This window comes from Zophobas morio, unplaced genomic scaffold (genome assembly GCF_036711695.1).
Source record: "Zophobas morio isolate AGI-343-1 ecotype UQ-CSIRO unplaced genomic scaffold, CSIRO_AGI_Zmor_V1 ptg000004l, whole genome shotgun sequence".
NCBI lineage: Eukaryota > Metazoa > Arthropoda > Insecta > Coleoptera > Tenebrionidae > Zophobas > Zophobas morio.
Window position 1 is genome coordinate 17,983,426 of NW_026972109.1, and position 11,983 is coordinate 17,995,408.

General features: G+C 39.2%; 1 protein-coding gene across 5 annotated transcripts in view; it reads left to right on the forward strand.

Moving 5' to 3' along the window:
* LOC135144006 (protocadherin-like wing polarity protein stan) overlaps window positions 1-11,742 on the forward strand; it is a 53,275-nt gene extending 41,533 nt beyond the window's left edge. For 3 of the 5 annotated variants that reach the window (XM_064075935.1, XM_064075943.1, XM_064075927.1), the window contains exons 6-21: window positions 1,237-1,772; window positions 1,855-2,059; window positions 2,109-2,386; window positions 2,437-4,045; window positions 7,313-7,499; window positions 7,551-8,322; window positions 8,376-8,520; window positions 8,569-8,787; window positions 8,840-9,060; window positions 9,128-9,563; window positions 9,614-9,726; window positions 9,773-10,206; window positions 10,258-10,569; window positions 10,630-10,644; window positions 10,698-10,941; window positions 11,101-11,742. In XM_064075935.1, coding sequence (XP_063932005.1) covers window positions 1,237-1,772; window positions 1,855-2,059; window positions 2,109-2,386; window positions 2,437-4,045; window positions 7,313-7,499; window positions 7,551-8,322; window positions 8,376-8,520; window positions 8,569-8,787; window positions 8,840-9,060; window positions 9,128-9,563; window positions 9,614-9,726; window positions 9,773-10,206; window positions 10,258-10,569; window positions 10,630-10,644; window positions 10,698-10,941; window positions 11,101-11,134 — 5,760 coding nt within the window. In that variant the 3' untranslated portion in view covers window positions 11,135-11,742. Of the gene's footprint in view, window positions 1-1,236; window positions 1,773-1,854; window positions 2,060-2,108; window positions 2,387-2,436; window positions 4,046-7,312; window positions 7,500-7,550; window positions 8,323-8,375; window positions 8,521-8,568; window positions 8,788-8,839; window positions 9,061-9,127; window positions 9,564-9,613; window positions 9,727-9,772; window positions 10,207-10,257; window positions 10,570-10,629; window positions 10,645-10,697; window positions 10,942-11,003; window positions 11,048-11,100 lie in introns of all 5 variants that reach the window. The other 2 variants (XM_064075952.1, XM_064075962.1) reach the window with 2 other exon arrangements.
* The last annotated feature ends 241 nt before the right edge of the window (window positions 11,743-11,983 follow it).

Here is an 11,983-nt window from a genome sequence, read left to right on the forward strand (position 1 = left end):
TGTTCATTCACACAAATTAGTTTATGATCTCTAACTGCTTTATAAGTTTCAAGAATTTCGAAAAAAATGAGAGTGGTGCTTTTTGAAAGGAATGTTCAAATTCTAAAATGTGCTTGGCAAAATCTGAATTTTTGTTAGTTATACCAGTGCTTGAATACTGAGTAATTAATTTATTGTGTTCTTTAATTCTAAGGGAAATATTTCGGCCTGTTTGTGATTAGAAATTGGTATGAATTTATGAGAGAGTTTATGTTGATATACAGGGTGATTTCGAAATATATGCAATAATTCTAACCACGGCATCACGTACCGAAGTAATGTGTAAATATAGAAAAAACAACTTCCACATCTAGTCGCTCTTCCAGTACATTATTTAAAAACTCGAGGAACTGTGCAGCCTTTAGTCTGTTTGTAAAACATAAGGTTCAACTAAACGGTCATTTACGATACCGGCCTGTCGTTGAAATTGTATTTCTTGACGAGCATGTGGATTTTCATCCGACCAAATGTGAGTGTTGTGGCTGTTGAAAACAGCATTGCGAGTGAATCCTGCTTCATCGGTAAACAGAATACAATTTAAAAAGTTAGGACCTTCACGACACGAATTGGAAATTCACGATTGTTAAAGACGTTAACCGAACACACGACGGCAACTAACTGTCTCTTATCGTGTTTTTACATGTTGCTTATCAATGCGCCACTTTTTTGATTTTTAATTCTATTCGTTCTGTGCCATTCAGTAAATAGTACACTATCAGTGGTATACATATTTAATTTCAAATATTTTTTTCTAGACATTGCCACCACTTAGGAACGTGAATTTTACACAGTGCAATAAATATTATTGTGAGCTATTTCCATTTTTTTTTATTGCACACATTTCGAAATCGTCCTGTATAAAAGATTTTCATAACTAGGTATAAGGGAAATTTATTATTAATGGTAATTTGTTTAATGATACCAAGTTAACTCTCAAAGACTTCATAGTTTAGGGAAATGTGGAATAATAATCTAAAGAATAAAGAATTAAATTCTGCGAATTTATGGGATAAGGGGTGAAAGAGGATCAAGGTATGTAAATATTACAAGAAAATTAATGGTTGGGCATCTCTTTTGTATCGCTTGGTTTTTCTTTTTCAAAAGATTTTTCATTTTTTAATAAGAACTGAATTACTAGATTTGATAATTCTGTAAGATTCACTTTTTTTCTCAAACCGCTTATCCTCCACTCTTCAGATTCTCCCCTTCGACGACAACCTTTGCGTCCGAGAACCCTGCCTCAACTACGAAGAATGTCTCACGGTGCTGAAGTTCGGCAACGCGTCAGATTTTATCAGCAGCGACACCGTTCTCTTCAGGCCGATCTACCCAGTGACGACGTTCACGTGTCAGTGCCCCAAAGGATTCACAGGTTCACGGGAACATTATTTATGCGACACAGAAGTAAACCTGTGCTATTCATCACCTTGTCAGCATAACGGGACTTGCAAGGTTCGAGAAGGTGGTTACACTTGTGTTTGTGCTCACGGCTACACGGGAACGAACTGCGAGTTGAAACTCACCGACGATTACTGTAATCCCAATCTATGCAAAACGGGAAGTACATGTAATCCGAAAAACGGCAAATCGTTTGTGTGCGAGGAGTGTTCGCTGGATACGGGGTCCGAGCACTATACGTCGTTGTGCGAGTTGAAGACAAGGAGTTTTACGAAGAGCTCGTTTTTGACGTTTCCGAGTTTGAAGCAGAGGCATCGGTTGCATTTGAGGTTGAGGTAAGTGGTGGCGTTCAAAGGAATAAAATTGTGTACTACGTTGTTCATAACTTTCCCTAAAACACGTGATATGAAATTTCAGGTTCGCCACCCAATCCCGCAACGGCTTACTCCTATACAACGGCCGCTATAACGAACTCCACGACTTCATTTCATTAGAAATCATCAACGATCAAATCCAGTTCTCCTTTTCTCTCGGTAGTAATGTGACAAAAGCCGTCGCTTCAATACCAGGCGGGATTTCTGACGGCAATTGGCATTCAGTCGACGTATCCTACTTTAATAAAGTAATAAACTAACTCAGTTTACGAGCTCAGCTAACATCACCCATTTCAGTCCGTCACTGTATCCATCGACGACTGCGACACCGCCTTGGCCTTGAAACACGGAAAGGACTTAGGCGGAAAGTGGGCATGCGCAGGTTTCGCCGAGTACCAATTGGAACCACGGTGTGCCTCTCTCACCGAAACGTGTCACAGGTTTCTAGATCTCACAGGACCACTACAACTTGGAGGTTTACCGTCGTTGTCCGCCAATTTCCAGACGAGGAATCGACACTTCGAAGGGTGCATCTCTGACTTTGAAGTCGATTATAAGTTCGTCGATTTAAATACGTACGTTTTGGTTTTAGTTTGAGGAGTGAACGTGTCATTTTTGCTTGTAGGTTTGTAACTGATAATGGTACTTCACCTGGGTGTCCGGAGAAACGCTCATTTTGCACATCCAGCCCTTGTAAAAATGGTGGTGTTTGTAGAGAGGGATGGGCAATGTTTCGTTGTGTGTGTCCAGGGGGGTACGGCGGAAGAGACTGCGGGGAGATGATAAGCCAGCCGTGGCACTTTTCGGGGGATGGTACTCTTTCGTTTAACCCATTGTTGCGACCCATACAGTTACCGTGGTTGAACGCTTTGTCTGTGAGGACGTTACAGAAAGACACGTTTTTGATGTCGATTCAAGTTGGTCAGAATAGCTCGGCTGTGATTTCTTTACAAAATGGGTTCCTTCTGTATTCATACAACGGCGAATCTTTCTCTCTCTCAACTAAAGATTTATCGAATGGAGAGTGGCACCACGTTGAGATTACGTGGGTCGGCACTGAAATTAAGCTCTCGATAGATTATGGTGAACACACTTCCATCGTTCAATTTACAGAAAAAATCCAGGGTTTATACATCGGAAAAATTTTAATCGGGGGCCCCGACAACTCCTACAGTAGTTTAAACGCAGGCTTTAACTACCTCGAAGGGTGTATCCAAGACGTCCGCATCGGTACGCAACAAACCACCCTCAACCGCCCCACTGTGAAAGAGAACGTCGAAGACGGCTGTCCTTCTCTAACAGAGTGTCAAAGCGATTGTCCAGCCACCTCAAAATGTATAACCAAATGGGGCCGTTCCTCCTGCGAGTGTTACGAAGGCCACGTCGGCCCTCTCTGCGTCCCGGTTTGCACCGTGAGCCCGTGCGAGCGCTCCAGCACTTGCGTCGAAACCAAAACCAGAAGAGGCTACACCTGCCACTGCAATTCCACCGAGTACTCGGGCGACTACTGCGAGAACAAAGTGGCCCAACCGTGCCCCTCCAGCTGGTGGGGGTACCCCGTGTGCGGCCCATGCCACTGCGACGTAGAATTCGGTTACAACCCCGACTGCGACAAAAGCAATGGCCAGTGTAGTTGCCGAGAAAACCACTACCAGCCCAAAGGCACCACGAAGTGCATTCCCTGTGACTGCTATCACGTGGGGTCGTTCAGCACGCAGTGCGACCACGAAACGGGTCAGTGCAGGTGTCGGGATGGTGTCATAGGGCAGAAGTGTGATTCTTGTCCGAACACGTATGCCGAGGTTACGCTGCAAGGGTGTGAGGTGATTTACGATGGGTGTCCGAGGAGTTCGGCTGACAAGATTTGGTGGCCGAGGACGGTGTTTGGGGTGGAGGCGGTAGAGAATTGTCCGAAAGGAGCGCTGGGGAAGGCGTCGAGGATTTGTGATGATGATCTAGGGGGTTGGCAGGAGCCGGATTTGTTTAATTGTACGTCGGATAGGTTCGTGGAGTTGAGGGAGCAGCTGAGTAACATAGAGAAGGGAGATTTGTTGTTGAATACGTTTGTGGCTATTAAGTTGGCGTCGGATCTTTATAAGGCGACGAATGTCACACCGACGCTTTATGGGGCTGATGTGTTGGTGGTTTTTGATTTGGTTAAGGAGCTGCTGATGTATGAGTCGAGGATGCATGGGCTTAATTTGACGCACAGTCAGGATAAGGACTATATTCACGTAAGTGTATTTTTTTTAAGTTGTACTACTGCTGACTCAGAAATTTAATATCAGAAGTTATTCAGCTTACGACTCTCTAACAAAATTGTTATATTAATCCCCACCAAAAGAATTATTAATAAAATGCGTAGTAAAACAAATGTGACAAACATAAAAAAAGAGTGCATCGGCCCAGGGACGCATGGATGGAGTTTTAACTCTGCGTTATCAATTTATATAAATTAAACACGTATATGCGACGAAGTCATTATTTTCTCTTAAAAAATAATAAATACCAAAAATAATTAATGATGATGATTGGGTTAATTAAAGTAAATATCCATGTATTGCCAATTGTTGTTTATTATAAAATATACTTTTTTTATTTATTTATCACTAGCTTTTCGCCCGCGGCTTCGCTCACGTAGACAATTCGTTGTGTTGAAGAGCATTATTATCAACCTTCAAGTAAAAAGTGCGTTGAAGGACATTAATACAATTTCCAGTAAAAATCGACATAAAAAAAATGTTTGCTCATAAAAGCTTTGTCACCCCCTTTCATCTTCTTAGGGGTGAAATCTCGAAACAATCTGAAATACATGTTTCATTATTTGTGTTGAAGAGTGTTAATACCAAGTTCCCCGTAAAAATTTAAATTTCCAGTAGAAATATTTTTCCCATACAATCTCAAACACCACTTTTCACCCCCTTAGGGATTGAATCTCAGAAAATGTTTAAATACGTGTTTCATTATTTGTGTTAAAGAGCATTAATTTAATATCAAGTCACGCAAAAATTTAAATTTACAATAGAAATACTTTTCCTATACAAACTTAACCAGTACTTTTCACCCCCTTTGGGGTTGAATCTCGGAAAATGCTTAATTACGTGTTCCACTATGCATTAATACTAAATTCCATGTCAAAAATTTACAATAGAAATAATTTTCCGATATAAAGTTAGCCACCACTTTTCACCCCCTTAGGGGTTGAATCTCGGAAAATGTTCAAATACGTGTTTCATTACTTGTGTTGAAGAGCATTATTACCAAGTTTCACGTAAAAATTTAAATTTATAGTAGAAATATTGTTCCTATACAAACTTAGATACCGCCTTTGGGGTCGAATCACCGAAAATGCTTAAATACGTGTTTCGTTATTTATGTTGAAGAGCATTAATACCAAGTTTTAAATAAACATCACCTCAAAATTTACAATAGAAATATTTTTCGCATACAAAATTAGCCACCACTTTTCACCCCCTTAGGGGTTGAATCTCGGAAAATGCTTAAATACGTGTTTCACTATTTGTGTTTAAAAGCACTAAAACCAAGTTTCACGTGAAAATTTAATTTTACAATGAAAATATTTTTCCCGCACAAAGTTAGCCAGTACTTTTCACCCCCTTCGGGGTTGGATCTCGGAAAATGCTTAAATACGTGTTTCATTATTTGTGTTAGAGAGAATTAATGCGAAGTTTCACGTAAAAATTTAAATTTACAATAGAAATATTTCCACACAAACCTAGCCACCATATTTCACCCCCTTAGAGGTTGAATCAGGGAAAATGTTTAAATACGTGTTTCATTATTTGTGTCGAAGAGCATTAATACCAAGTTTCACGTAAAAATTTAAATATACTCGTACAATGGAAATATTTTCCCATATAAACTTAGCCTTCACATTTCACCCCCTTTGGGGTTGAGTTTTAGAAAATGCTTAAAGACGGGTTTCATTATTTGTGTTGAAGAATATTAATACCAAGTTTCACGTAAAAATTTCAATTTATAGTAGAAATATTGTTCCTATACAAACTTAGCCGCCCAAACTTAGACACCACTTTTCACCCTCTTAGGGGTCGAATCTCCGAAAATGCTTAAATACTTCTATTGAAGAGAATTAAAATGTACCAGGTTTCACGTAACAATCTAAATTTACAGTAAATATATCGGTCCTACACAAATTTTATCACCCCTTTTTAACCCTCCTAGGGGATGAATTTCGAAAAATCCTTTCTTAAACGATGCCTCCAGTATAAAATGAGCATTCTCTCCTAATTTCAACTTTCTATCATTAGCAGTTTGGGCTGGGCGTCGATAGGTCAGTCGGGACATTGCCCTTTATATTAAAGATATAGAGATATCATAATTAATTATTATAGTAACATTGTATACAAAACATTAAAGTACAATGTGTAATTTACCAACTCAAGTAAAGATTTAAAATACAAATTACTGCGTTATCGCGGTGTCTTTATCCTTATTGTTTAATACAGTTATTAGTGGCCTATGGTGACTAAAATGAGTGATGTAAATATCAGTTCTTAAATGAGTAATAAAGCGTGTGAAAACGGCATTAATTGTTGTACCTAATTTAGACGTTAGAACAGTCAAACGAACACATTTTATTAAATAGTTAGGTACTTATAGAGGATATTATTTGTTAAGATTTGCAGATATCTACAAAAAAAATCAACATTACTTGCTTAAACTTGTTGTGACTTTTCTCAGTTTCTGGTGGTTCACTGTCACTACTATCCATTGTCACAATAATGCTATTATGAAAAAAATATGTATATACACAACAGTAAAACAGTTACGACATAATATTCTTTCTATGAATACTAGACAGCGGATGGGCGTCGGGTTAGGCAACGTCAAACTCTGTACGACTCGTACGGGATGAGAATTCATGACAGTTACCGGCTGCACTTCGTTATTTGAGAATAGAATAACGTTGCTTCGTTGCATTCTGCTGTTAATTCCCGTCCTCAGGTACTAATTACATTTTCGTTAATTGTATTTATGGAAAAAGTGACGATTAAATTCAATGATTATCATCCGCTACCAAGTCCCGCCCATCCAGCGCGTCATTTGTGACGGCACAATAACAGCTGGGTAAGCGAAATAAAGATCAAACGCTCTGTAGCCTAGTGGTCAAGGCACTTGCCCGGCAAACGGGGTATGTGCGGTTCGATTCCGCACCAGAGCAGCAAACATTTTTTCTTCACTTACTTACATGGGTGACCCCCGACGTGTTTGTTTTCGGTTAGAGCTACACATTCACACCAGTTTATCTCTTTCTCTAGCGCGGCGTTACATGCCTATGTTCAGACTCAGTTCAGACTGGTGTCGGTGTCGGTACGGAAAAACGTTAGCTCGGACTCGACATCCTATTCCGGCGCGCGTCGTATACGTGTTCTATAATAGGGAAAGAAAGGAGTTAAGACTCTAAAATATTGAATTAACAGAAATCAATGAACAATTTTTTATATTAAACAAAATTTTAGAACATCGTAAATTCGGTTGGCGTGGTTTTGGACGAAAAATACCAACGCCACTGGAACAGAATTAAGCAGCTTACTGGAGAGGGCGCAGACCATTTAATCGGCTACATAGAAAATTACATAAACATACTATCCATAAGCCAGCACGATACCTACACAAACCCATTCGAAATCGTGTCCCCAAATATGAGTAAGTTTGCCCTCTTCAACTAAAACAATTTTAACTTTGAATTGAATTCAGTTCTCGGTTTGGACGTCGTCACTCCTGAATCTCTGTACGGCTACGAACCAGACACCATTCCGGCAGTATCCAAAGACCATACTTTTACAACCGAAAGGGTAATCTTACCCGACACTTCCCAATTTTTACAAGACAACTCCCAGAAATCGTCCGGTCCATTGGTAGCTTTCCCGAAATACAACAACTATTTATTGGACAAAGCCAAGTTCGATCAAAACACTCGGGTTTTAATCCCGCTCAAACTACTAGGGATCAAACCCGTCGAACACGGCCAACTAATAACAAAACACACCTTACCCGAAGTGGGGGCAGTTGTAAGCTACGCCCAGTATAAACAAGCAAATTCTTTAATGCCGCAGAAGTATGACGACTCTGTTGTGAGGAGATGGGGTGTTGACATCACCATCGGCTCGCCACTGATTTCTGTGGGTGTTCTCGTACCAGAATATGTGGATGCAGTGGTTAAAACAACGACGGAAAGAAATGTCGTATTTGAGGACGTCAGACTTCCCGAAATCGATCTCTCGGAACAAGATATGTTTCCAAAGAAAGCACTCACTGAACCGGAAGTGAAGATGCACGAGAATGATCCCATTTATCTGCGATCTCGGCAAAGACGTGATAATAACCTCAGTAGAAAACTGCTATATAGAAGTTTGTCGGGTATTGTTTTAAAGATACCAGTGAAGTTACAAATTTGGTTGGACTCGAACAAAACTCTGTTTAATGAGAGGTCAAATCCGCAGTGCGTGCATTGGTCTACTATTAGAGGGTAAGACAATATGGTGTAAAAACTTTTTTTAATTTAAATTAATTGGGTTCTAGGTTTGGGGAGTGGTCACGGGTGGGTTGTCGCACTGAGATTGGTGAGGACTGGTTTGACACGTACGATAAAACACCACTTATAGTGAATTGTACTTGCAATCATTTAACGACGTTCGCGGTGCTTGTAGATGTTGTCGATTTAGAGGTAAGTAGAAATTGAGTGAAAGTGTGACTATTAAATAAATAATTATAGTATATTCCTGAACCGTCTCTACTGGAAGATATTTCAAGCTATAGTTGTTTTGCCATCTCTTTGCCCTTATTGCTTGCGGCATATCTTATTCTAGCGCTTATCCGTGGCTTACAAACGAATTCAAACACCATAAGAAAGAATTTAGTTTTGTGTGTTTTTCTTGCCGAGTTGTTATATTTTATAGCTTTAAAGGCGCGAAAACCGATGGTTAGTAGCGACGTAAGTATTGCTTGATTTATAAATTCGTGAAATTAAGATTTTGTGGTTGTAGCTTCCGTGTAAACTGGTGGCTATTGGTTTACACTATTTATGGTTGGCATCTTTTTTCTGGATGTTAGTTGATGCTCTTCATTTGTACAGAATGCTCACAGAAATGCGTGATATTAATCATGGACCAATGCGTTTTTATTATAGCATGGGATATGTGATACCAGCAGTAGTGGTTAGTTTGGCCGTTGGAGTTAGAGCACACCAATACGGAAATTATTATTTGTAAGTTTAAGTTATTACTTCACATTAGTGTAAGTGCGCAAATGAACACTTTCCTGGTATATTTCAGTTGCTGGGTTTCCCTCTACGAAAGCGTGATATGGAGTCTAGTCGGCCCAATTTGCCTTCTAGTACTGATCAACCTGTTTATATTAATAATGGCGATTCGAGCCGCGTTTACACTACAAGATCACGTACTAGGTTTTGGAAATTTAAGAACTTTGCTGTGGGTGTCAGTGGTAGCCCTACCATTACTTGGAGCCACTTGGATCCTTGCTGTTTTAGCAGCCTCTGAACGTCACCCTCTACTGACGCCATTTTTATCAGCGGCTGTTTTAATACACGCTGCGTTTTCATTGGCTGGTTATTGTTTCGCCAATAACCGAGTGAGACAAAACCTACTTAGATCGATAATGCGATGTATGGGTAAAAAAGTACCACTTTTGGAAACCACCTCAGTGGTGGGTGTACCCAGTACGAGTAGCCAAAATATTACAAGTCAATCGGTAAGGGTACTATTTTCACAACTATTTTTTGTTTAATATAAATGTCACAGAGGTCGGCACTGGCTTACCACTCAACTCTAGACCCAACTCGTCGCAATATTGGCATATCAACGTCTAGTACCACCTCAAGATCCACCACCAAAACAAGCTCTAGCCCCTACAGGTAACTCTCAAACTATCTTGAATCAAATTATAACTCAGTCTTACAGAAGCGACACTCATTTAAGACACACTTCTACTAGTACTTCAAACTATAACTCAACCAGCGATGTACCGTCATACATGAGAGGTTTTGAGCACGAAACCGGGCTACACAGACACAGAGAACCACCAGAGGCTACCGAACGTCGTGAACGTAGAGCCGATAGCGACTCAGATTCCGACGGTTCAGAAGGACGAAGTTTAGATTTAGCGTCTAGTCATTCAAGTGATGATGATGAATCTAGTACAAGAAGACACAGAAATAGAGGACCATCTGCCCGACAGGGATATCTTCCAAACATTACAGAACACGTAGTTTCACGATGTGGAACTCCACCGTCACTTAACGTCAACAATTCCCAACTGTTTCCATCAGTGCAATCCGGTTATGGTTCCAGATGGTCCAGTCAGTTGCCGGAGGCATACTTGCCCAACCCAAATGGTAATTGTGTGGACTCATACACAATCAACCACTATATGTTGTAACTTTTAGTTCCAGAAGTTGGAAGGTGGTCAGCAGAAACCGGTTCAGACAATGAGTTCTGTCATAAAACTAATTCGCCTAACCCACTGCCAAACCCCGACGTCACTCCCGAAACATGCCTGCCAACTCTACAGTCAGAACAGTACATGGTTCGCACACATTATGACAATCACTACAACCCGAACAGTCAAGGTTACAAAAGCGATTATTTATCAAAGATGATGCACCATGATAACATGAATTTCCAAGATTATGCGGAAAGAGGCTCAGACGTTGATGATAAGCATCACATGAACGATAAATATCTCTTCCCCTATACAGGTAAATTGTTTTATTAAAGTTTGCTTATCTTTTATGCTTTTTTTAATTATTACATGCTAGACGATACATACATAGGTTTGTATTGACAAATTTGAGTGTTTTTGTGGTATTTTCATGTGTTGTTTCAGCTGAGGAGGATCACGTGACGAGTCACAACAATTACATGCATCCGCAGAGTCGGATTATGTCTCCAGTGTCGAACGATATTAATAATCCGGGAATGGAGTACCATGGTTCGCACATGGGTTCCCGTATGGGTTCAGTGCTTGGGTCGATTCATGGTTCGGTTTGTGGGAGCGTTAGAGGATCGCCTTCTCCTCTAATGCCTCCCGTGTCCATGATACATTCGACTCATCCTCCAGAACCTCCACAGTAAGTTTTTGTTTATTCAAACCACATCTAACTGACTTTCGTCTATTCATTAACAATGCTAGCTGGTGTTGGGAATACAGCATTAACAAGTAAAAAAGTGGGTTTGGTGAGTGTGCATTAGTTGACTTGCATATTAATGTGAACTTTCGTTTTTGTCAGGAAGGAAGACAAGAATGAAGAAACGTCTGTCTGATGGAGGGTAATTTAGTTCATGTACAAATTGGTTATTTATTGTTGTGTTTTTTTTTTATATAAGTTTTATCGTTTTGTATATGTTCATCCACTGAAAGACTGTAAGTATAATCGTAACAATCTATGACATTCCGAATTTATTTAGTAAATGAGCTTTACTATACTGTATTTAAAATTATAGGTAATCCTTGTATGTCTACAAATTGCCATGGTTTTATTATTTAAGTTAAATATAGTATTTAAAGTAGATTTAATAGATTGATTAGCCATCAGAGGAGAAGACTAAGATATTTTTAAGCCATAAATTATCATTTCGTTTGCGAAAAAATCGAAAATATTTTTGTGTAAATTTTGTATGAAACCTGTGCCTAAAAAGCTTTTTTATATGGAAGTTTTCATTTTTTGTATAAATGTTTGTATCACTAAGGATATTTTGTAAGATCTCAGTATTTATTTAGCTTAGGGATTTTGTATATCACTTCTATGAACGTACTCAACTAGACGTACTTTTTTATCGTTTTGACTGTGCAATCAATTTTCATACATTCCATTTTTTTATACATTTTTGTACACTATTGTGATTTTTTTATTTTATTAAACTGTCTCAGAAAACGGTGTGTGTATTTATTTTTATCTTCAAATTTGAATTAAATGGAGAACTATTTGCATTTCGCGCGTAATCATTTCATCTGGTAGTTATAAATGTTCAAGGTCAATGTTGTACGTACCCTCTCTAGATCGATTTGATTACCACTGTAAATATTGAGGACCTCTGAGTTTAATTTTTTTTTTATTTACTTCAAAACACAAATTAATTATTTGAATTGTGCAGCGTAGCATTGATCCACTT